The following is a 27,291-nucleotide window of genomic DNA, read 5'->3' on the forward strand; positions in this document are numbered from 1 at the left end:
CTAATACATATGTGGAAAGCAAGGGTGGAGTAGACAATTCCTGAAGTTCCCTATTTCTCTATGAAAATCTTTATCCTTGTGCTTTGGATTGCAGGAATGTAGTCAAGGTCTATGTATACATAGGTCTTCAGCTTCAGGAATCCTGAATGTTTGCTTAACAAAATAATGATGTTCTCAAAAGAGAATTTTTAAATTTTGGTTTGGACTCTGTTTGGCAACACATAATTGGACCAGGAACATTTGCTAATGTGCCGAAATTAATTGAATATCACATTTTGCATTTTGTCTGATACGTCTTTTTTATATTATTTCATGCTACTGATAGTGTTCATGTTGAAGACACTAAAGCCGTATGATATAAACATAATGAGATTTATTTATGGGACTGAGTACAATGTACTGTATAAGAGTAGGACATTGGACCTAGGCCTCTTGAGTTCAAATCTCTACTATTTACTATGTGTGTGACCTTGTACAAGCAATTTAAGATCATTGTACCTCAGTTTCCTCTTGCATAAAAATGGGATAAATATTATCTTCCCTAGGGTGACTAAATCAGTACTAAATGAGAATATATATATATAAAAATATATATATGTGTATATGTATATATGTGTGTGTGTGTAACATTGTATATGTTTATGTGAAATATCTAAGTAATATATTTGGCACATAGAACATAATATATAAGCTTTTATTCTGTATATACAAAAATATATAGATATATGAAATACACAGAACGTACCATTCATAATATATCACAAGTGCATTAATTTCTGATCAACTTACCTTTTTGTGTTTTTCTTCATACTCATAAATAATGTCTACACCTACCAACATGTGGGCTTTATCTACTATATCCACACGTACTGTAAATAGTTGTAACAACTTGACCTTTTGCTGTCGATCACACTAAGTAGTTCAGTGCATATCTGTAATGATACTGTCAGAAGAAACTCAGAAATGTTGTTTGTTCAAATCTACTTTGACCGTAGGAATTCATAAACAAAAAGTGTTGTGCTGGAAACATTCTGATACTTGTAATACAGACCCTGTTATAGGATCAGTTAGCATCTTATGTGTAAGATTATGGGTTATGAATTCTGGTCAGTCAAGGACACCCTAATTTGTGGGTCTAGCAAAATTGCTTCTATCCTCAATATTTTGTTGATTTCAAAGTTGATGTATTCATTGAAAGGGAAAAAAAAGTGTTGATTTTTCAATTAAGATGCAACCTTTACAATGCAAAGCAATAATAATTATAGTGTTCACTCAGCCTGAAGAAAAAATTTCACTAGTTAAATAGCAATAATCAAGATGAGAACTACATTAGAAGGGTGCTAATTTTATGATCATTGCTATTTAAATAATAAAGATGAATCCACAGGACCTTTGCTGTAACACTATTTGCAATGAAGTGGTATTCAGCTTTAAAATGGTCCTCTTGAAGCCCATTTAAAATTAATGGGCTGCTTAAATTGTGAGTGACCAAAGATCACCTTATAAAATAGCTGCTTTTCCAATGAATCAATTATAAGGCTATGGCTGGGCTTCTATAGGACAAGATTTGTTTGACCCAAAGTATTTCACAAATATTAGCGCAATCATTCTTATATAATAACAGATTTTTTTTTTTTTTTTTTTGAGATGAGGTCTTGCTCTGTTTTCCAGACTGGAGTGCAGTGGGGCAATCATGGCTCACTGCAGCCTCAACCACCCGCACTCAAACGATCCTCCCAACTCAGCCTCTTGAGTAGCTGGGACTACCGGTGTGCCCTACCATGCCCAGCTATTTTTAAACTATTATTATTTTTTGTAGATAGGAGGTATTGCTGTGTTGCCCAGCAGTCTTGAACTTGTGGACCCAACTGATCCTTCCTCACAAAGTGTTGGGATTGTAGGCATGAGCCACCACTCCTGGCATATGATAACAGATTATTATATTTTCAGCTCCCAAGGAAAATCAATAACAACAAAAAAAAAACAAATTAGAATTTGATTTTCATCAATCGGATTCTGCATGCTAAGTATAAGAAAAATAGATTCTAGTTTTTCTCTCTCCAAAAAGAATTACTGGCCTCAGAGAATTTGGCACTGAGGTAAAATCTTGAAGTAGTTACATGCTTACATGGCAACATGTGAGCTTTGGAGTACAGCATGTCTAGGTTTAAATATTAGTTTTATAATTTGCCATTTTTGTGATTTTGAACTAATTAATTAACTTCTTTAAGCTGTGTAAGTTAAAGGGGAAAATAAATGGGTGAAAGTAATGATTGAGGAATATGTATGAAGAATTTGGCACATAGATGAGTATTGAATAACTCAGTAGCTCTGTAGAATTCAGGCAGTATCAATATCTACTTAATTTATGTACTGTTTTGAGGGCAGATAACAGTAATGAAGATTCAGAATAGTGATGTTGATAATATAGTTAAAAGAATGTAAGATGATTGCATTTGATTAATTTAGCCATGAAAGAGTTGGTTTGTGATGTCATTACTGCTGCCACATACTGGTAGCATATCTTCCCTAGTTAGATGTAATTATTCATTATAGATTGTTCTCTAAGAGGTGAACACCATCTTCCTTTCCATTGTCCTCCACTAACAACTCAAAAAGAAGAAGTACTGTAGATATAGCAGCAAATACATTACAGATCTGTGGAAGACTCGGATCTTTATTTTATGTGTCAGGTTGTCTATGCACAGTACTCTAAGTATTTAACTTAAGAAAGATAAATAATCTATGTATGGCTCCCAATTAAAAAAAAAAAAAAAGGTTCCAGGGAATAAATCTTTTTTTTTTCTTTTTTTTTGAGATGGAGTCTCACTCTGTTGCCCAGGCTGGAGGTCAGTGGTATTATCTTGGCTCACTGCAACCTCTGCCTCCCAGATTCCAGTCATTCTCCTGCCTCAACCTCCTGAGTAGCTGGGACTACAGACATGTGCCACCACTCTGGCTACTTTTCGTATTTTTAGTAGAGACGAGGTTTCACCATCTTGGCCAGGCTGGTCTCAAACTCCTGACCTCAAATGATCCACCTACCTCGGCTTTGCAAAGTGCTGGGATTACAGTTGTGAGCCACTGTGCCTAGCCAGAACAAACCATTTTTAAGCAATCGTTTTGAGACTCATTCCATTTTAGACATTGTGTGAATTACTTGCATAGTTATCATGCCAGGATAAAGATAGATAGGTACTTAAGTATCTATTTATATGGGATACAATTCTTATGCATAAAAATATTTAAAAAAACATGATTCCTGCCTTGTAAAAGCATACTGTGAAGTATGGAAGAAGGGGAAGCATATGCTGGGACTACTTAAGGTACAGTGAGTGGGAAGTTAAAATAGCACCTAAGAGTGCAGCCTTTGGAGTCCTACTAGTTAGGCTCAATGCTCCATCTACTACTTCCTATTGATAGCCGGGTAACCTTGGTATGTCAATTAATCTCTTAGTACTTCCTCATCTTTCAAAGGGACTTTGAAGAGTGAGGATACTACAGATGTGTAAGGAGAATAAAATAGATCACTCATAGTTATTAATATTAATACTATTATTGTATTAACAATTTAAAAAATACTACCTGACTACAAATTAAATGAACGGTCCTTACAGACACTAAATTCTATAGATTTTTTTTTTTTAAGTAAGATCAACACAGATTGGAGTACTTGAGAAAGACCTCATGAAGAAATTGAAGAAAATGAAGAAAATGAAGCCTGACCTACAATAGAACGAGAAATATTAGAAATGACAGGAACCTAGAGATTATTCACCCAGTGTCTCTGTATTTGTTGGATAATAGCTAATACTTGTGTAATGCTCACTATGTGCTAATTCCTCTTCTAAACACTTTATAAATATCTTAATTCAGCCAGTCTTCATAGCATCCTTATTTAGTAGAAACTATTATCTCCTTCTTTTGGTGAGAAAATCAAGGCACAGAGTAGTTAGGTGGATTGTCCCGTGTCACACATCCAACCAAGTTGTAGATCTGGCTCCAGAGTTTATACTGTTAACCATGATGCTACACTGTCTCCTAGATAGAGCTGTGTGCCAAAACTAAGATTGTCGGGAGCAAAATAATTTGCTCAAAGTAACAAACAGTACCCAAGTACTGACGGAACTGGAACGATCTTCCTTGGCACCTGATTTTTAATATATCTGTGCTTACCACACATCAACTGGGCTTCTCAAGATTTGTATGATTTACCCAGTGATGAGGGGAGGGCCTATTAAGTCGGGAGAAGACCAGGTATTAATTGTTCTGAAGTAAGAATGAGCATTTTCTGTCCATCAGAGAGAATGGTAGCAGTGTTTGAATATAGACATACACACTGGATAGCAATGGGAATGAAGTTTGATAGGTCATTTTGTGGGTTAGCAAAAGTCAGATGTATTCAGGTTTTATCTGAACAACAACAAATGGGCCAGCCTGGACATTTCTGAGGATGAAAATGTCATGTTATTGGGGAGGAAAAGTGGAAAGAAAAAAGCAAAGGAGTATAATGTATTTTTGTAAATGGATTTTAGCATATAGGCACACTTCTACTTAACCATATTTAAAACAAATACATGCTAAATAATGCATATATACCAGATATTTTATGTCAGTGGACTCTAATGTAGTAATTAAAAGAAATAGTCACTGGCTAAGAATTTATGCATGCCCTGTATGGGAAGAGGAGAATCAGGCTTTATCTGAATTAACTTTTATCCCTATGCACACCCTCAATTTACAAAGCTTCTATTTACTTCAAAGGTGTGAGGAGGAGAATGCAAACCAGGCCTATCATGGTTGTGATCATAGGATTGTTTTGCAGGTGGTATCCATGTGTTTCTCCAAAGCTCATCTTTTCTTTTTGCACACTTGGAAGGAGAGCAGAGCGCGCTTTCATCTTCATACTTTTCTAGTTTCTTGGAACTATCAATTACAAAGGAGTGCTGTATAAATCTTCTTTGTGTGTTTAAGTGCTAATATAAGCTGCTGAATATATCAGCTGGCTACAGTATTTGATGCACCTTCCACCTGGAGTTACAGCAGACGCTTTGGCAGAGCTCAGTATTTTAAAGAATTAGATTATAATGCAGAAAATAAAATAAGACAGAAATACTAAAAAATTCATTCCATGTGCAAGTTTCCCCCATTGTATTGTGTTGGTAGACAACCAATGCTGTTTGCTGCCATTGTTTACCGTCCTCTTTGATCACCAAGTTATAGAAAACTGATTATCCCTATGATTGATCTGTGATCTAGAGCAAACATTGTAATACCTGTCCATTCAAAAGGGCTTGGTGCCACCATCTAAGCATCTTAAAAGGTTACATTTAAATAGGTGTCTTAGGTTTACATAGCAGTAAATATAGTTTGATGTTTTAAAAACAGGCAGTTAAACATTAGAACACTTGAGTATTTGGATATACCTCCTCATTTAATAATAGAGATCCACCTTAATAATCACATCTTAATTTTTTTGACATTTTGCTATTTTCCTTGGAGTCTTTTAAAAATTTTATTGATCCACAGAAATTAGTAACTGGTATTTACTTAAATGAAATTTATGTGACAATAAAATCAAATGCAGTTTATTTCCTATGTAGTGCCTCTGTATACTGTATATTATGTATAACATAAAGACTTGCGTTGTGCAAGGATTAGTATGATTTGATATGTATTTTGATGTTACTACAAAATGCTCTGCCCAAGATAGAAGTAAAAAGATTTGTAATGTTGAAGTATTATTGCTTCCATGCTGAGATTTTCTATTTCCAATAACACCTGTACACCACCGCTACCTAGTTATGCTCTACACTTTATGCTTAATGTGGTAATCTAATTTCCCCTTATTTGCAGTTAGCAAGTCAAAGTAAAAAATATACATTGGAATGTTGCCATGACACTATTGCTATGGAGGCAAATTTAGTAACAGGTGAACTATCTTGGTTCCCATCAGACAAGGCTTGGTTCCTGAAGGATGGCAATGATCTTATTATACGGAGTTCTCTCCTATAATATAGCCTTAAGGGTACACTCCTGGAATAGTGTAATAGGGAGACTCTAGAGCCGATAAAAAAGAAACAAAAATCCTTTGAACTAGCAGCTGGGAGGTTATATCAACAACTCTATAAAGTGTAACAAGAATTTAAGGAACATTTAAGAAGCCCTTGTGGATTATTATAAATAGGGTGAAAATTAAAAACATTTCTTAGGTTACAAGTGTATGTAATTAAAGAATAGTTGTATAATACTTGATTTTATATTTTCAGCTATTGTAATATTTCTTTATCACTAGATCATATCAACTAAGTCAAATGTAATTGTAACTTTGTCTAAATATGTCTTAGTATAAACTGCATGCAGGGTATTGGTATTGAAATCAGATTTAACAAGCTGTGTGTCTATGATTACAGCACTTCTCTTCTCAGTAACTGTTCATTTTAAAGACTGTGCAGGTGGACAAGAGTAATCTCTTAAACTCCTTATGAAATACTGTAATTTGGCTTGGTTCATGTGTGATTCAGAACTCCTAAATGGATCCCGATGAGAAATTAGAGATATGTTCTTGTAGAAAAAAATGAGTGTGTTAAGAAATCACAAAAATTACTCATGATATGCTAATATAATTCAAAAATTCTTCATTCCAATAATAATTTTCTTGGGATTATATCCTTTAGGTATGGAAATGTGATCTGTGCATTCACTGATCCAATACATTTAGTTCCTACAATACTTGCAAAGTATTTAAAGAGGTATTCAAATTAATTTCTTACATAGGTATCTTACACAGTGTCTCCTCACTGTGTTTTTCATGACCATGGTTAAGTCTATCCAAGGCTTTCTTGCTTGGCTTTCCTTGTCAGCATTTGGCTTGTTTGCTTCTTGTTTTATTGGCAATGGCTCGGTTTGCGTCAGCAGAGACTCTTATAGTTCATTATTCTGATGTAGCTCTTGGGCTGTAAATGTTTTTAAGTTAATATTTATTTTATTGTTAAGAAATTTAAAAAGGACTTGACTGCTTAAAAAAAAAAAAGTGGCCCTGCCCAATCACAGCCTTTACTTTTGTATGTCATATAGCAGCTCCCTTTTTTTTGAGGGGGGGGATTCTTAATCTTATAGAATTCAATGAAAATTTTCAAGTTGGGTGAAATACTTTGGGTAGAAGCTTTTCTGTAAGAGTGACGGTTCCTCATGGAAACTCCTTTAATATACATTGAATTAAATATTAGAAGGGATTTTTAAAGAACATTTTCCAAATTTATTTTGGGATAAAAATTATAAAAATGTTGTGCCAAATTAGTAGTTGGTTCAAATGAAATGTTTTTGCAAGATTTACCCCAGTCAGTATTAACAGCTGTAACAATTGAGGCCAGGTGACAGAAAAATTTGTTTTAAGAAGGTGTTTATTGTCAGGAAAATTGTGAAGATTCCTTTGTAATTACTCTATCTTTGTTATTTTGGCAGCTTGTAAAGTTTTATTGGCATTTACTGAAAGGTACTTTTTTTGGCCCTAGCCAGCTGGCTTTCTTTTTTTGGGCAAACTTTCCTAGCTCTGGTATTCAGAACATATTTTCAGCTTTGATTGTCTACCAATGGGGTTGTTTTGAACAAGGAGCCAAGTGACTAGTGATGTCTGAATTGATCTCAATCTTGTCTTCAGTAGGGTGACATAAGAATGCTGCAGGTGTACTTCAACCATTGAGGGTTGTTTCTCACTTATCCAGCATGCCACTTTGGTGCTAAAATAGTCAGTTTACGACCATTCGAACTACAGACTCTTTTTACATACAGACTGGAAGAAAAATAAGTGAAATGATGTATCAAAAGTGAGGATTCAATAACTCAAAAGACAATAATTTTTTTTTAAGCAATATAGGATCACCAAACTGAAATTGAAAGATCCTTTCCAGGAGCTAAATATTAAAACAGGTACTGCACAAACATTTGAAGAATGGAACAATAATAGTGTTTCCCTAGATTCATGAGTGTGGTGTATACATGTGGAGTTTTAGTTGTCTTGGTGGTGGTCTTCTCCACTTTGTAAGCCATGTACCATTGCTCTTACCTCTGGGCTTATTTGAAGAATTGTTTAGATCATGCTAATCCATGTGAGATGAATTCTAAATTTAGAATTATACTGCTCTGGTTCTGAAGACCACAGTAATAAATTCATTTAAGCAAGTATTTGCATCACTAATTACTTATTTTATTGCCTTTAAAATACTGCTGGAGAAAATGATTTTATTTTATTTCATGTTAACATACTTATTTGACTACTTGTTCTTAGTGTATAAAATTTACAAACCTTAGAAATGCCTTTTTAGTAATTATCATTTCAAAGTGATGACAGGCATATTAGTATTTTGTAGTCTTCTATGGCAATGCAATATTATCTTAATTTTGTTTCGTATGTTACTATGGTGCATAGATACAATAACTAATATAAAATCTTAAGGTGAGCTCCTGTGTTTGTGATTTAATAAAAAAGGAAAATTAAAGATCACATTTATCGTTTATTTCTGAATAAGTTATCTTTAGATGCTACATCTTCATCGACTATTGTCTGTTATGATCTGCTTTCTTTTTTGTAACACTGGATTTCAAGGAATATATTTACCACTTTGTTCTAAACTATTTGTTAGAGATCTACACAGATAGCCTACAGAGGATAGCACTATGGAATCTGTCCTGGCATCCTGGTGGAGGTGTGGGGGATGCAGGGTAGAAGGAAGCCCACCTTTTTTTTTTTTCTTTTCTTTTCTTTTTTTTCGTGTTCTTATGGTAAGAACCTGTCTTCATAGTCACTCAGTAGCCAAGACAAAGCACCTTTGGTGTCTGCACATTCTGCAGGCCCATCTGCCGTAGCATTCCTCAGTACTTCATCCTGGCCTGAGAAACACCAGGAAGTGTTGGGATCTTTCAGCCCCTACTCAGCTATGAATAATAACAAATACTTCCCAGTCTCTTCTAAATACATATCGTCCATTCTTTGAAAACAATTACGGAATTGCTAGGCAGAGAAGATATTTTTATTTTTGGAGATGTGCAGGGCTTAAAGAGTGTCCCTATTACAGCAAAGTGGGACAATTTCTGTAGAAGAGGTGTTTTCAATATTCATAAAGGTCATAATTAGGTAATTTATTAAGTATAGCAAATTTTGAGAGTTGTGGATTTGGATGGGTATCTTGATTCAGCCATTTCATTTCAATTTATTAGATCTGTTTCTCAAATAGCTGCAGCTTGTTCAGGTTTTATTCCTGCCAGTTGGATATGAAGTACTGTATGTTTGGGCTCCCTGTACAGAATTTGTTTCCAAAAAAATAGTGTCGTGCTGCTTTCCATCTACTGGACCAGTAGGGGTAGGAAGATCTGATTTGAAGCCAGTGCAAAATGCAAAACTGATTAGATTTGGATTGTTCATACATTAGGCCTTCCTTTCCCTGTTCTTATCCTTTTTCCAGATGGAAGAACCAGTTTCCTCCCAGGGCACTTTCTCCTGGCAATTAGACTGTGAAGACGAGAATCATTTAGTACCGCTACTGCTGAAGTACCATTATATTAAGTTTAGGCTTTAAAATTTAGAGGAATGAATCAACATATTCTGCATTTGGTCTCTTTATTTTTCAATTAATGATGCTTGTGATGCTTTTAAAATTAGGAATCTAACTTTGTCTTTCTATTCTGCCTTTTTAAAATTAATATAATAACATCTTACTTTCCCACATTTCCTACTAAAATGTGTGTGGGGGGTGGGGTCCCTGTAGTCAAATTTTAAAGCATCAAGTGTTTTAAAATGTTAACCATATTGCATGTACCTCTTTCTAATGTGCATTATGTACCCTCCTTCCCTTCTTAAATATAGTACTTATACCCAATGTTGCTTTTTCATGATGGTTAAGGGTTGTCATTATGAATGTTGGTTGCCACCCTTTGCTAAAATGCAGCAAATGCCCTCAGTTATTATTGTGGCTTGTAGAGCTCTGTGCCCTTATTAGTAAATGACTTTAGAATGTTATGCCCTTGGAATTCTTGTATCAGACCTTTGCCATTTTCCTTTTCCCTCTTACATCAGTAAGTAAGCAAGCACTTACACACAGGCACTACATTTTAGAACAATAAAAAAGATGATTTGGCCTAATGGCTTTAGTTTGCAGATTAGGAATAGAAGCCCAGGGAGGTTGCACAGTTAGTCCATGATTATGCAGCTAGCTGGGCTAGGAGCTGGGTAGAGATTACTCGAGTCCTAATCCAGTGTTCTTTCTACCAGGCCACACCTTTTGCTTTTCCTTCTGTCAGGATACCTTGTCCAAATTGACTTTTTCCATGTTTATTTATTTATTTTTGCTCTTAGTGTGTAGTTAACTGATAGAGAAATTGGAAACAAGATTAAATAGAAAAAGCAGTGAAGTAACATCTGATGGCTTGAAGCTCTCTTTCTACAAGTCAATGTACATCCTTGACTCTGTTTGTCTTTTGTATAAGGAAGTAGTTGGACTAATACTAGTAGTAACAAACATTTACTGAGTACTTGCCACATGTCAGGTACTATTAAGTTCTCATATGTGTTACCTCATTAAATTCTTACACAAATCCCATGAGGAAGTTCTGTGGGATTTGTGACATTATAATATTTGATATTATAATTAATAATTTTTATATTACAATATTTGATATTACAAAAGGGGAAACTCAGTGACACAGAGGTTACCCAGCTCACCAGAGGTCCTTCGTTTAGTAAGTGGCAAAGCCAAGATTTAGTCTCCATGTTCGTAACCAGTCAGCTTTTATGTGACTGGATCATCTACATTTTCTCTTTTGGCTGTAACACTTGATGATTCTGGGTTTGAATAATAACACCAACAACTAACGTCACTAAGGACTCAATATACACTTTTTATATAGTGGCTCCCTTAGTCCTATCAGCAACTCTATGAGGCAGGTGCTGTTATTATCCCATTTTATAGAGGAGAAAATCGAAGTACAGAGAGGTTAAGTGGATTGCCCAGTCTTATAGTTAATAAGTGGCAGTGGCAAGATTTAGAACTAGGCAGATTTAAGTGCCTGCTAGCTTTGCCACTATGTCTTATTGCCTGAGAGTAGGGACTTGAGTATTTAATCCATGGGTGTAACATGAGTTTTATAATATTTATTTTTGCTGATTAGAGATGATGTTTTGTGTGTGTGTGAGAGAGAGAGACAGAGAGAGAAAGAGAACATGCACATGCATATTTACTTGTAAACATGATTTCTTATATGTGTGTTAAATAGGGGGTAAGCAGGCAGATAAGTGAGTGAAGTGAACTTAGCACAAGTGGTGTAGGGAATGGGGTGGTGGGGACTGTGGGGACTGTGGCATATAGGAAAGCACAGGTCCTGGCCAAAGGGGCAGCTGACAGTGGCTCAGCCAACTCCTGACCTGTTTTTCAAGCAGGAAAGTGGATCCAGTGTTGCTGGATAGTGTGTGTGTGTGTGTGTGTGTGTGTGTGTGTTCCTAGAGAGGCCAGCAGTTTGGATTTTTAAACCAGAAGAAGATTTTGAAGCTGATTTTTAAGTAATCACAGTTAATTGAAGTTATTTGCAACCACTCTGAAAGAAAGAAATATTGGCAACCTCTGATTTAGATCATCAGGGCTGGGGGAAAGTGACCTTCTGGAAGTGAGACTTGGCCACATCTTGGTATCCCCACTACTTTTGGAAAAGATGAAAGATGGACCCCAATCCAGAATACTTATCCATTCTCTTCTATTAAGATGTTATGGTATTGTGCAATGTAGAGACAGTTGAATTTTTAAGTCTGCTTTTGAGAAACAGCTGCCTTGTGAGGTTGCAGCATTCATCCAAAGTCCCCCAATCTGTAGAGTGAGGAATCCTGGCATCCGATTTCAGCTCTGTCCTCAGCACTAGTTTCCAAGTCTGTAGACACCTGATCCCTTCCAGGACTTTTTCAAACTGTACCTCCTTCGTTTAGGTACACCCTGGCAAGACTACTCAGGGATCCCTGCAAGACAGTGTGAAGTTACTGTTACTGATAGGAGTTTGGGATCTCTCTCTCTCACACACACACACTCACAAAAGTTTGATGCTTCCTTCTGTGAAATGAGTTCTGAGACTCAGCACTGGTTTTTGAACTGCCCAGGAAGATCCTTGCACGTGCTAAGGATCTACTTTCTACTTCAGGAAGCAAGGTGGGGGCATAGTGATAACTGCTTGCTTTCCCCCATAAAGGTCGCTCCACTCTTACCTGTTTTACACATTGGGCTTCCACTTATGATTCCCTTAGTACAAAGGTCTCCGAAGCTAAAACAAACATTGACTCAATCCTGAAAACTTAATCATATCTAATGTCTGCTTCAATTTAAAAACCCTGATGTTCCTAAAAAGGGAGGAGAGTTCACATTACTTTTCCCCTGTGTTGCCAAAGTAACTTCCAGGAGCAAACTGGGTATCTGATCTCTGCAGACTGACAGTACTCCTTTAAAACTTGGTGGCATTTTTTTTTTAACGGTTGCTCTCCTTAAAGAATATTATTTAAGAAAAAAACTCATATCAACTTGCTGTGCTATGGTCTAAATTCCTGTCTCGGAAATATTATAGGTGAATGTATTTCCAGATGCTGCAAATAATGGAAAATCATGAAAACTCGAATCAGGGTCCCTGTCCTTAAATGTGTTTCAGTTTGCATTTTGATAGCAGTTTAGAAATGTTATCGCTTGTTTTGTCACAGACATAATTCACATCTTTCTTCAGGCACTGTAAACAAGAGAAATGGTTTAATGGCCCCATAAAGGCACTCTGCTGATGGCTGAGATTAGGCCCTTTAGTAATGGATATTGGTGTGTGTATGTGTGAGTGGTATATGTACACAGTGGGGGTGGGGAGGACTTGGAAGAGGTAAATGTACTAGAAAGAATCTTTGAGAGCCTCAGATGCAGCTGAAAGTGCCTTCTGCTTCTGTGTGTCTTGGAAGATGGATTCACAAAACATGTGACACCATTGTCTTTATTTATACTCAAGCCTTCCCCTTTGCTTCTGGAATTTAACTGAGCACTAATTGAGGTCATTGCGATCCATTTATTACCTGAAATTGAAGTCATATTAACTTAAAGTGAATGCTTTTCATCTACTGAGTGTATTCCTAACTACATATATTTGTATAAAAGGCTGTGTGCATTTTTCATGCCATGCTTGTATCTGGTCTTAAATAATCTAATTTATATATACCATTTGCTTCCCCCCTCCCTTTTAAAGAGATTTTTTTTTTTTTAATCACTGCTATAGCCAAGTGAAATTTTTTTTTACAAGCACTTTAGTATCCACAATATGATTTGTTTTGACTTTTTCAGTTACATTTTTTAGACAGGTGCAAAAAATTCTCCATGTTATACATCATCACCCTGATCTAAGTAAATGCCTTGAAATTTCTCAAAGCACATAAATTTGTAGATTTTTAGTCTCAATTTTGTGTCATTTTTTTAATCAGCTAGTTTGTGTATATTGCTGTAAAATTGGCTACACAAGGCTCCACATTTTTGGTTTTGAGAGTCAGAGTAAACCAAGAGTTAAGAGATTAAAATTAAGTGTCCTTTGTTGACTAGTTGAGCTGTCTCTGTCACTAGCAGGTGTCACTTTCCATCCAGCCACTTTAGTGTTTTCCTTCTCCTTTTTCATTGTAGACTATATTCTGGAACAGGAATCAGCAAACTTTTCTCTGTAAAGAGTCAAATGGTAAATATTTCGGGCTTTGTGGGTCATATGGTTTCTGTTACAACTACTCCATTTGGCCATTGTAGCTCAAAGTAGCCCTAGACTAGACCGAAATGAATGGGTGGGAGAGTGTTCTACTAACGCTTCATTTACAAAAACAGGTGGAAGGCCGGATTTGGCCCATGGGCTGTAATTTGCCAACCTCTGTTCTAGAACAGCATACAGAAGACTATTCTAAAACATAATTTTTGAACAGACCAGAAATTGCAACCTCAAAATAAAGAGACTGTCTTCAAGGCTCTTCCTCCAAAACTATAGATTTTATTTCTGTTTAGAGAAGAATTAAAAATGTGATGTGTTTTTCTTCCCAGGGTAATTGTTTGCTACTCACAGAAACTGCTACCCTATTTCACTCTTATGACAAGAGTTGGGAGGAAAGCAGAGTGAAAGGTCAGAGCCAAGACAACTTATCACTGTATTTACTTTCGCTGTCCACATATAGAAGGAGACCTTTCCATCATTGTGACATTTTGGCTATCAGAGTATAGGGGAAGCTTCAAATGTTGAATAGCAACATTCTTCCTTCAGTGGAATACGAGTGGTGTGAATTTTTAAATGCCTTTGGTCACAGTAATAAATTGAAAGAAGGCAGATTGCCTGAAAGCAAACATGAATACTCTGAGAAACATTTTTATTTGGATACAAATGCCAAGAATATAGTACTAAGGTCATACATACAGATACATGTATCAGACACACATGAATTAGTCATACTTAAAGAATACTGCCTAATATTTTTATTAGGGAATATTTAAAACACCAAATAAAGCTCTAATTGGACTTCTATGAGCTCTTGATAATAAGGACTATGTCTCACTATTTATCTTCATTCCATAGCTCCGCATTCCTTCACCCTCTCAGGACCTGCCATAGTGTCTGGGGCATGGTAGATGAATTAACGAATGAATTAATGAATTAGTTGCTGAAGAAATGAATGAATAAAAATCTCGTATAATGTGATAGTAGTGCTCATGCATGAAGGAAATAATGAGTGTGTGTGTATAAATAAATTTGAATTATATACTCAAGAGTTCAACAGTTACAATCTTAAGATTGAGCCCAGGACTCTAATTTATTTGTTTATTTACTTATTTTGAGTCGGAGTCTCCTCTGTCACTCAGCCTGGAGTGCAGTGGTGCAGCTCACTGCAAGCTCCGCCTCCTGGGTTCATGCCATTCTCCTGCCTCAGCCTCCCGAGTAGCTGGGACTACAGGTGCCCGCCATCGCGCCCAGCTAAATTTTTGTGTCTTTAGTAGAGATGGGGTTTCACTGTGTTAGCCAGTATGGTCTCGATTTCCTGACCTCGTGATCTGCCCTCCTCGGCTTCCCAAAGTGCTGGGATTACAGGTGTGAGCCACCGTGCCCAACCAGGGCTCTAATTCTTAATGTGCTATGATTTAGTGTTAGATCTTTAGTCAGACATGGTCTTAGCTTCTTTGTGCCTTTTAAAAAGATCTGTTAAATGGGAGTGATTATATATGTTCTTGTCTTAAATGATGAGAATCAAATAGAGTATGGGACAATTCTTTGAAAGTGGTTAAATGTTATGTGTGTTTGAGTGTTTTTTTTTTTGTATAGTTAATGTTTTCTATTAGGATTACAATTAGTGTTTTCTATTAGGATTCCAAACTCAATCAGAGTTTGTTAACACTTAAGTTAAACATATTATCTTTGTTAAATTTACAAGACATCGTCTTCACTGTAAAAATATAAACAAAAACATACATGAATCATAGATTTCATTGTTCATTCTCTGGATTTACATTAACCAGTCAGTTGTAACAAACATTATCTGTTTTCAATGTAAGGATACAAATAATGCCCCAATCTTATGATTGTTTGGGAAATTATTCTCCTATGAGCAAATTTTAAATTCATATTCTCAGCCAGGTGTAGTGGCTCATGCCTATAATCCCAGCACTTTGGGAGGCTGAAGTGGTCAGGAGTTTGAGACCAGCCTGGCCAACATGGTGAAACCCCGTCTCTATTAAAAATGCAAAAAAATTAGCTGAGCATGTACACCTGTAATCCCAGCTACTTGGGAGGCTGAGGCAGGAGAATCACTTGAACCCTCGAGTCGGAGGTTGCAGTGAGCTGAGATCGTGCCACTGCACTCCAGCCTGGGAGACAGAGCGAGACTCCATCTCAAAATAAATAAATGAATGAATGAATAAATAAAATAAGTAAATAAATACATATTCTCCACTTATATTTCAAGTGTTCAAATGTGATTTTACATTATGTATCTACCCTCAGCCAAAGATGTAGTTGTATACCAGCATTGTTGCTCTTAGAAAGCTAAGGGCATTTCTATGCTCTGGTAAAATAATAATGACAAGATTGTGCCCTCTTTCTAAAATATAGGTAGAAAAAATTGAAAGCAATGATGTGTCATAGTTCATAGTTCTAAAATGAAAACAGTTACTAATTAAGCAAAAACTTCATCAGGAATCCCATAACCCCAAGTAAACTTCCGAATTAAGAAGTGGTTAAGTTTATTTTGGAAGTGCATTTTTTAAAGTCTTGGTATTTTGGAGCTCTTAAATTTAACCATTAGAAGAACTCAAGTGATCATTAGTCAGCCTTAAGATGTGGTTTTAAAGGTCAAGCTTCCATCAAAGAAAAAATGCAAGACACATCTCTTGAGCGTTCTTTCTGCCTTTCCTCCCAAAAATTTGATTGTCCGGAGGAGTTGTGGATCATAAAAGTTTCCATGGAAAATGTGTTTGAAGAATGCCAGAGGAAGACTGCAGATTTTCTAGATAAATTATCTGACCTGTCTGAAGTCAGGGATAAAAAATATAATATCATTTTGAACCACCACTTTGCAAATGAAATGAAGGAGTTAACTCACTTGATTTGGTGCACTTGAAGAAGGAAAGATTCACTTTAATTAAAACTACAGACAATGCAGATGCCTGTAACTCTGTTCCAGACCCAGCAAGGATGGTACTGCAAGAGAAATGAAAAGTACCTAGCAGCCTCGGCAGCAGGCTGGAGCCGTGTTCAACGAAAGTAATTTAATTAGTGTTGATCATGACTCCAGATGATGGTGATTTGATAAGGAATAATTTAGTACTTAACAGCCTTTTACATGCACCAACTCCATGTGGGAAGGTAAAGCAAATTGCACAAAATGAATGTGCTGCTTTTGCTTGTGCCTGTGCCAATGAACTGGAAAACCGCCTGTTAGCAGACTCAGATTCTCAGCCCTGTGATGAAATACCCAACACGTTTTCAACTCAGCCCTCTCTGATGGGAGTCTCTACACTACTCTTATTTAAGAATAAATAAGAGAAGTCATTTTTGTGACACAGAATCTCCAGGAAGCAGGAAAGTTAAAATGAGGAAAATAATGTAGCCTACGGCTTTTGTGCTGTAAGTTGAAGATTTTTAGGTTGGCTTTCTCTTTTTTCCTCACATGCAGCAATTCAAAAAAAAAAAAAAAATTCTTGCCAACTCAGATTCATTGGATTACTTATCTGGCTTATGATTAGGAAAAAAAAAAAAAAAAATCAGTTTCAAGGGCCCATAGTGACTGAGGCCCACATAGGTTGAACCTGTTATGGAGAGAGCTGGGTATCCCAAAACTGCTGGAGTAGGAGAACTTGTAAGAATCCTTGAGTGTTGGCATCTAAGGAAAAGGAAGATGTTACTGGATTTAAAAAAAAAAAAAAAAAAAACTCTTTTCAACTACTGGACCTATTTGAATGCAGCATACATCAGAACACAGTGGATTCAAATTTGCCCAATTATGAGCAATCACCTAGAAAGTTTTATAAGATTCAGAATCCTGATACAACCCAGTTCTAATGAATGGAATTTCTGGGAGTGGTGTATTAGTTTTCCCGGGCTGCTGTAACAAAGTATCACAAACTGGGTTGCTTTGTGAAATTTGTTGTTTCAAAGTTCTGGAGGCTGGGAATCCAAGATGAAGGCTGTCAGCAGGACTCGGAGGGCTGTGAGAGAGAATCTATTCCCTGCCTCTTCCTAGCTTCTGGTAGTTTCCTGGGAACCTCTGGCATTCCTTGGCTTGTAGAGGCCTCACTCTTACCTGTGCCCTCGTTTTCATGTAGCAGTCTCCCTGTGTGCATGTCTCTTTAACCAGATTCTCCCTTTTATAAAGATACTAGTCACATTGGATTAGTGCTCACCTTAATGACCTTATGTTAATTTTATCTTCCAAATAAGAGATTCTGGTGTTGAAATTTCAACATGTAAATTCTGAGGGGACACAATCCATCCAGTAACCAATGGGGTTTGAGAATCTGTGTTTCTCCAGCAGTTCCCTAGATAATTTGATGATGTGCCAGATTTGGGAATCCTGTGTTCAGGGATTAGCTCACCTCTGATAACCCTTTGAGAATCCTTACGCCCTGCAGTAGTAGACTGAATGTTTGTGTCCCTCTCTCACTGCCCCCACCCCAGCAAATTCAGATATTGAAACTGACTCCCCAGTGTGATGGTATTTGGAGGTGAGGACTTCAGGAAGTGATTAGGTCATGAAGATGGAGCCAATGGGATTAGTGCCCCTATTCCCTTACTAAAGAGATCCCAGGGAGCTCACTTGTGATTTCTGCTATGTGAAGTTGCAACGAGAAGATGACTATCTGTGAACCAGGAAGTGAGCTTTCACCAAACGCTGAATCTGCTGGTGACTTGATGCTGGATTTCCCAGCTTCCAGAGCTGTCAGCAATAAATACCTGTTGTTTATAAATCATACAGTCTATGGTATTTTTGTTACAGCAGCCTAAACAGATTAAGACACGCCCCTTCTTCTGAGGTCACTTCAGGAAACTCATTGGGCCAATCTGAAAGTAGTAGAGCACCAAATAGCATTTCCACTAGCATGGATCACGCCTTTTGCTTCTAGGTCCGTACTAAGGGATATTTTGATAGAAGGCTGTTGTTATGCTAGCAGCCATTCATGATGGTGCCGAAAACATGCCATTCCTCCCCACCCTCCATTCCCTACCCATCTGGAATAATCTCTCCTGTGAAGTTGAAGCGCATTTTCAGATGTCTCAGCTGCGTCAAAAAGTCAGACATGTTCAAATAACTTAATTAGTGTAGCTTTGATTAATGTCCCTCAGAGTTTTTTAAACTTTATATGGATATACATTCATTATAATGCAAAAATCTGAAGTGTATATTTTGATGAATTTTACATGTGTATATATCCACATAACCACCACCCAGAGCAAGATATAAAATGTTTCTAGCAAGATGTATTTCCATAACTTCGTACCTGTGAGATCATCTGTGTTTTTGCATGTAATTTGTCCCTTTTTATTCCTGTGTAGTATTCATTCCACTGTATGCTTATGCCATAATTTATTTATCCATTTGCCCATTGGTGAATATTTGAGTTTTTCCAGTTTTTGCTGTCATGATTAAAGCTTCTTTGAACATTCTCAAACATGTCTTTTGGTGAACATATGCACTCCTTTTTCTTGGATATATACCTAAGGGTGTATTATTGGATCATAGAGTAGATTTCTGTTGACCTAGTAGATATTGCCAGACAGTTTTCCAAAGTGCTTGTTATACTAATCCATACTCTCAGCAGCTTGTGTAAAAGTTCCCATTGCTTCTTGTCTTCACCAAAACTTCGTAATGTCTATCTTTTGCAGGTTAGTCATTCTGGTGATATCTATATCTATCTGATACAATTATATAGTGATAATCTCATGTGAATTATTTTGCAGTTTTCTGAAGAATAGAGATTTTAAATACCTTTGCATATATTTTATTGTTATTCCCATTTGTTTTGCTGTCTGGATATCCTCTTTTGTGAACTGCCTGCCTGTTTCAAGACTTTCTGACAATTTTTTAAATGGGGAATTTGTCTTATCTTACTGATATGTTGCAATTCTTATTTTCTTAAATATGAGTTCTTTGTCAGATCTTTCTACTTAAAACATCTTATAGCTTGTGACTTACTTTCCTTTTTTTTTTTAATTTATTTATTATTATTATACTGTAAGTTGTAGGGTACATGTGCATAACGTGCAGGTTTGTTACATATGTATACTTGTGCCTTGTTGGTGTGCTGCACCCATCAACTCGTCATTTACATCAGGTATAACTCCCAATGCAATCCCTCCCCGCTCCCCCCTCCCCATGATAGGCCCCGGTGTGTGATGTTCCCCTTCCTGAGTAGTGTCTTTTGAAAAAGTGTTTTTGATTTCAATGAAGCCTAATTTGCTGATATTTTTTCTTTTATGGTTAGTGCTTTTTGTGTCCTGTTTATAAATATTTTCCTACTTGATGGTACTCAAGACTTAAAATATAGTAATATTAAACCTTATAGTCTCCAATATGGCCGACATTTTGATAAATATGATAAACTTTACATCATACTGCATGCATATTTATTAGCTATAGAGGTCATCAATTTTTAGTCGTATAAATTTGATCTAATCTCTCAGGTACAATATGATTTGTTACTTGAATTCCTTATATGTTGCTACTGCTTTTTCTTATGAAAATGTAAAACCCAATACTTAATCTGAAGTGCTAAAACTTGGATGTATGCGTGTTCTCACTTATAAGTAGGAGCTAGATGATGAGAACACATGGACACAAAGGGGAAGAACAGACGCTGGGGGCTACTTGAGGATGGAGGGTGGGAAGACGAAGAGGATCAGAAAAAAATAACTACTGGGTCCTAGGCTTAGTATCTGGGTGATAAAATAATCTGTACAACAAACTCCCATGACACGAGCTTACCTATATAATAAACCTGCACATGTATCCCTGAACCTAAAATTAAAGTTAAAAAGCAAAACAAAACTTGGGAATACACGTTTTGCTAAATATGTTCAAAGATGTAATAAATAATAGAAAACCATTTGTTTAAAAAAAAAAGAAATGCATGGTTAATGTATTACAAAGGTGTGTCATTTAGTATTTGTTATTCTAAGATGTCATGTACACACACACAACACGCAGATATACACTGGGAGACAATTTTCTTATAGAGTACTACTTTATTTGTTTGTTTGCTTATTTATTTATTTGAGACAGAGTCTCACTCTGTCACCTAGGCTGGAGTACAGTGGCACGATCTTGGCAACCTCTGCCTCACGGGTTCAAGTGATTCTGGTGCCCCAGCCTCCTGAGTAGCTGTAATTATAGGTGGACACCACCATGCCTGGCTAATTTTTGTATTTTTAGTGGAGATAGAGTTTCACCATGTTGACAAGGCTGGTCTCAAACTCTTGGACTCAAGTGATCTCCCCACATTGACTTCCCAAAGAGCTGGGATTACAGGTGTGACCCACCTCACTGGGCCTAGAACACTACTTTAAATTCTTCGTAGGTTTTCTTTTCACATTTAAAAAATGTTTACCCAGGAAATTGAGGACACATAGACAAATGTGAAGAGAATAATGTTAATTCCCTCCTGCCCTTCAATTGGCTTTTACCATTTATCAACGTTTTTCTAATCTTATTCATCACTTTCCTCACAAATAATTATTTTTTTGAGAGTATTTTAAAGAAAATTCTGGATATTTTATCTGTAAATATTTTATGAACCTCTAAAATTAAAACTTTTAAAATATAGCTACTGTGCCATTATCACATCCAACAAAATTAACAATGATTTATTAAATTCTCTAATAACTAGTCTATACTAAAATGTCTTATTTATTGTAGAGTTGCCTTTTTATAGTTGGCTTGTTCAAATCAGAATTCGAACAAGTCCTCATAATTGATTCTTGAGGTCCTTAAGCCTCTTCTGTCAGAAGAATTAGAGCTTTCTGACTTGGTAAAGTTAATGCACATGAGTATTCTTGACATATGGAGATATACAAAATTTCTCTTTTGTTTTTCTTTTTACTTTGAATAGGCGTACTAAACATGTATGCACATACACACACACACACACAACATTAAAAAATGCTTTGAAATTGTATACCTAGGGTAATTATTTTATTATTATCTGTTAAGTTTCTCTTAGATCACTTAAGTAAAGTTTACCTATTTGGCAAATTTATTTTCTAGAATATTTCAGATGACTCTTGATTGCCATTGAACACTTGTATCAAAATTATATGCATATAAAACAAATAGTACTTGTTTTCCTGAAGCTTGGTAGTTTGTGATATCAAATTTCTATATTAAAAATTATATATACCATTCAAGCTAATGCAAGTTTATAATTCTGTAATGGTATAATTAGATTGAATGACAAATGACATCATAAACCACAAAATTCCTCTTGTCATATCTTTCTTTTTGGAATGCAGACTTAACATACGGTGTTTTAATTTCAGTTTGTATAAGAGTTAGAATAAATCTCCACAGCATGTGTCTCTGTTACATTTATCCCTTGACTATTCATACCTGTGGATATTATACGTAAATTACAAAATCTATTCTTATGACTATTTTTTCCTTTTTTAAACCAATTTCCCATTTATACCAAAAATTTAATTACTCTGATAAGATTTCTAATAGGCATTTCTTCAGTTTCATATTGAAGAATAAAAAATATATAGCTTTTTTTTTTTTTTTTTGAGATGGAGTCTCACTCTGTTGCCCAGGCTGGAATGCAATGGTATGACCTCGGCTCACTGCAACCTCCCCTTCTGGGTTCAAGCAATTCTCCTGTCTCAGCCTCCCAAGTAGCTGGGATTACAAGCACCTGCCATCATACCCGGCTAATTTTTGTATTTTTGTACAGACAGGGTTTCACCATGTTGCTCAGGTTGGTCTTGAACTCCTGACCTCAGGTGATCCACTTGCCTTAGCCTCCCAAAGTGTTGGGATTACCGATGTGAGCCACAGCGCCCAGCCTATAGCATGTTTTTTAATTATTGGATTTAAAACTGTGATTCCCTCCCCATATACATATTTTTTAAGTTTTCATATTTTGTGATGTAGCTTTGTATGTTATTAAACATAAATGCATATAAGCATTTATATGCTTTAAGTCACAGTAAAAAGGTGAAAACATCATTTCATATAGAATAATTGTTTCATGGTAGATTACATGTGACAAACAACATTTACATATTTCTCAGATTTCATCTTCACAGTTCTGTTAATTAGATAGGCAGATACTTAACCTCTATTTTATAGATGAGAACTGGCCTCAAAGATGTTGACTTTTTGCCCAAAGTAATATCAGTCACTTCTGGACCTGCGCCTGGATTTTCTTTGTCCTAGTCTAGTTGTCATTTCATTAAACTATTATTATTGATGCAGTTGATATATTTTACTTTCAATAATGCTTAAAATTGTATTTTGGTCTTTAATTGATTCTTGGCTAATCAGTTGTAATTTTTCTGCTTTAGTCATTGTAAACCTTTCTGATATGTTTTCAAAATGTACTTTCTTGAAACTGAGCTTCTAGCATTGTTAATATCAGTTAAGCAAACTACAAGTGACTCACTTAAGTAATGAGAGAAAATTCAAGCATGCATTTTGTTACACAATAAAGGCAGAAAAGGAGTATACGAAGATTTTCTGAAATCTTCTGCTACTGAAATTCATCAAATGTGATTTTTCTTACATATATAATATGAGATGTGAATGACATTTTCAACAAGAGAAGTAGAACACATTAATCTCCATAATTCCTAACAGCATTTAATTTTTGTGGGTATTTTGTTGTTTTTTCTAGTGGCTTTTCATGGCCTACCCCTGAAAATCAAGAAAGAACCCCACAGTCCGTGTTCAGAAATCGGCTCTGCCTGCAGTCAAGAACAGCCCTTTAAATTCAGCTATGGAGAAAAGTGCCTGTACAATGTCAGGTAAAGCCACCAGGTGTTTGTATATAAGACAGTGGTTCTTATTGAATCAAAAAGTCCAGAATAATATGAAATCTCAAGTCATATTTTATGAGTTACATCTTTAATATGTAACAAGCTAATTAGGTAATGCATTTAGCAGAATTCTAAAGAACCATTTACCATCCAAACACACACTTTGGATTCATTTTAAAGCAATAATTTTTATCCAGATCATTAGTTGCTTTTCTACTGTAGGGATGCATCTTAGGTTTGAAAAAGGAGTTTTACTTGGCACAAGCAGCTTTTGAAAGTTCCCATTAGAATGAATGCATTATACACTTTAGATAGAGTTTGTAGAAAAAAAAAAAAAAAGATGAAACATTTGGCAGGTCTAAGCAGTACATTAGTTATCTGTCAGGTTTTGCAGATGATCTATAAGATGAGTTCATGGACAATTTGCAATAAAACTGGAATTTCATAAGACTTAGCAGAGGCTATTATCTATTAAAAAGCTGGTTGTTCTGATGATGATAATAAAGGGTGGTGCAGTAAAAGTACATTGTTCATTTGTTAGAAAATTTTATCACATATATGTTCATTAAAAACCCTTCAAAGTAAATTGCATGATGCTACTTTTCATATTGGCCTGTAATTGTATAAAGAAAAAGTTGGCTGTCTCTACTGAGTATTATCACTCTCAATTACAGTAGAAACTTAGTTCTTACAAGGAGTTTGGAAACTTACACAAATGATTCCAGATATTCGTACTGTTTTGTAAGTTATGTCAATTCAGATTCATCATACATTATGACCCAAAGGAGTCTTCTATTAAATATTTCTTCAGATATTTATTGCATACACTGTTTATGTCCAAGATATGTAAGAGTCTAGAAACATAGGCCATACGTGGTGGCTCATGCCTGTAATCTCAGCACTTTGGGAGGCAGAGCTGGGCAGATCACCTGAGGTCGGGAGTTCGAGACCAGCCTGACCAACCTGGAAAAGCCCCGTCTCTACTAAAAATACAAAATTAGCCGGGCGTGGTGGCGCATGCTGTAATCCTGGCTACTCCAGAGGCTGAGGCAGGAGAATCGCTTGAACCCGGGAGGTGGAGGTTGTGGTGAGCAAAGATCGTGCCATTGCACTCTAGCCTGGGCAACAAGAGAGATAATCCATCTCAAAAATAAAAAAGAAACATAGACTTGTGCCATTATGGCAGCTGACCAATGCTCAGATATTTTATTACCATTTGTTCTTGCAAACTTGTCTTTTATGTTTGCTTTTCTAAGAGGTTCACCAGAGCCCGAAATGATGAGCAGGCTCAATTGAAACTGCAAAGTTTTATAAAAAAAGGTCTCTTGTAGAAGCTAACTATTAAAGCATACTGAGTTCAGATAAGACAGTATTGATCGATCTGAGTTTTATTTTATAGTTCAGTTTTGTTTTTGCATTTTCTTCTTACAAGTACTGTGTATCCACAATGTAATTATTTAACATATTGAGGAATTTCTAGTCAATGCCAGTTAGATATAGAATTGTCATTGCCTTTCAGCATTAATCAGAATTGTGATTGTGAAATCATCACTGTTTTATATGCCATATCTGACATCCATAAATCAATAATAAAGGAATTGCCTGAATATTTTGAGTTTCTTTTGGGGGATGAATAATCTCCACAGTGATATATGGTATATGCAATAAATTCTGGTACTTCCATCTCTATACAGAAAATATTATTGAGTACAGCATTTCATGGGGAAATAGTTTCTTTTTTTTCTTCATTCATGAGAATGAGTTAGGTTAACCATTTCACAAAAGAAGTGGGTTTTTCTTCAGAAATACTGGTAAAGAACATACGTGTAACCAAACATGCACTTCATTATATGAACATTGTTGACTTTGCTTTAAAGCAGGAGTGGGCTTGTGCAGCATGTATTCCTTTACTCCTTGTAAAAGATTTTTGCAGATGGATATAATTCCGTTGCATTGATGGAGCAATAGAATAAATTATTACATAATTTAATTCAAAAAGAAATATTTCTTTCTAAAGGAAAAAAAGTGTACTGATGATTGCTTTTTATTTTATTTTACTTTTTTTTTTTTGAGACAGGGTCTCACTTGGTCAGCCAGGCTGGAGTGCAGTGGTGCGACCTGGGCTCACTGCAACCTCTGCCTTCCGGGTTCAAGCGATCCTCTCACCTCAGTCTTGTGAATATCTGAGCCTACAGCCATGTGTCACCACGCCCAGCTAATTTTTTGTATTTTTAGTAGAGACGGGATTTCACCATGTTGCTCAGGCTGGTCTTAAACTCCTGTGCTTAAGCGATCCTCCCACCTCAGCCTCCCAAAGTGCTGGGATCACGGGCATGAGCCACTGTGCCCAGCAAAATGAAATACATCATTCTAACTTAGAAATGTCCTGTTTTAAAAAAAATTTAAGGAAATTGAGTTTTAGTAAAATATTTTATAGATGACATTAGTTAAATCACATTCCTGAAATTTACACATAGGAAAGCAGTTTAAAATCGTAATATAAAATCAAGCTTACTCATTTTATTATTTTGTAATTGTGAGTGTTTAGGAGTTAGACTGTAATAGGATTTTATTCCTAATAACATTATTTTGTACTTATTCTCCAAGAAAGTTTAAATATATCAGACATTTTAATTTACCTCATTAATCTTCATTATTCCATGTGAGGAAGTTAAGGCCAAGCATCATTTATTTAATATAATAAAATGAAAATAAAGTAAAAGCATTGCCTTCTTAAAATCCCACCACAAATAAAAGCAAGCCAGGTATAGTCTCTACCTTATTAAGCTGATGTTAGTTATTGTTTTAAAATCTTATATAATATAAAAGAGAAATATAGTGTTAGAACTATTTAATGATTCAGGAAAGATCTATCAAACTTTCTTAAATAGGTATATCAAGAGTAAATGGAAAAAATACCACTACTTTTCTGAACAGTAATTTTCCTTATACTAAGTTGTTTGTATATGCATTAAAAATACACATTTAATATTTGTTCTGTTACAAGGTTTTGCATTAATTATCCTATTTTCTGTTTAAGGGTGTTGTGATTTTTGAAGTTTATCTGTTCTGGATTTAAAAAACAACAGCAACAACAAAGTTTTCATTTCCATTTGACTTAAGTCTAAAATATCTTTTCTTCCTTTGGATTAGAAACTTTTTTAAAAAATAGCTCCAAAGAAAGAAATGTTCTCTTTTCTTTTGTCCCCTGGGTAGTGCCTATGATCAGAAGCCACAAGTGGGAATGAGGCCCTCCAATCCCCCCACACCATCCAGCACGCCAGTGTCCCCACTGCATCATGCATCTCCAAACTCAACTCATACACCGAAACCTGACCGGGCCTTCCCAGCTCACCTCCCTCCATCGCAGTCCATACCAGATAGCAGCTACCCCATGGACCACAGGTAACCTGCAGATACCACTTTTCTAGAAACTGTTTTTTGCATTCTTGGAAAAAATTTCTATTAACAGTTCTGAAGACCTAGAGTAGATTTAAGGTGAGCCTATTAATTTTGCACATCTGTGCAAAATATTTTTAGAAAGAGCTCACTCTATCTATACTTATAATTTGTGGAGAAAGTCATTTATAAACATTCCTTTTATAAACATTTAAATTGGTTGCTAAAATGGAAAATTAATCTATCTACTGACATTTGAGCATTTCCCTTTCGCTTTGCTTGAATTAAATTGCTTCACTTAAACTTTAAATCAGATCATCCCACTTTTATGAGCATATGTGTGTACTTCTT

The 27,291-nt window shown here is 35.8% G+C and overlaps 1 protein-coding gene across 5 annotated transcripts in view; it reads left to right on the forward strand.

Annotated features, from left to right (window-relative positions):
* The window catches only part of ETV1 (ETS variant 1), a 100,322-nt gene that overhangs the window by 28,348 nt on the left and 44,683 nt on the right, over nucleotides 1-27,291 (forward strand). For 4 of the 5 annotated variants that reach the window (XM_025379506.1, XM_025379507.1, XM_025379508.1 and 1 more), the window contains 2 exons: nucleotides 23,400-23,529; nucleotides 26,758-26,946. In XM_025379506.1, the coding sequence (XP_025235291.1) occupies nucleotides 23,400-23,529; nucleotides 26,758-26,946 (319 nt within the window). The remainder of the gene's footprint in view (nucleotides 1-23,399; nucleotides 23,530-26,757; nucleotides 26,947-27,291) is intronic. The other variant, XM_025379510.1, reaches the window with a different exon arrangement.

This window comes from Theropithecus gelada, chromosome 3, assembly GCF_003255815.1.
Source record: "Theropithecus gelada isolate Dixy chromosome 3, Tgel_1.0, whole genome shotgun sequence".
Taxonomy (NCBI): Eukaryota; Metazoa; Chordata; class Mammalia; order Primates; family Cercopithecidae; genus Theropithecus; species Theropithecus gelada.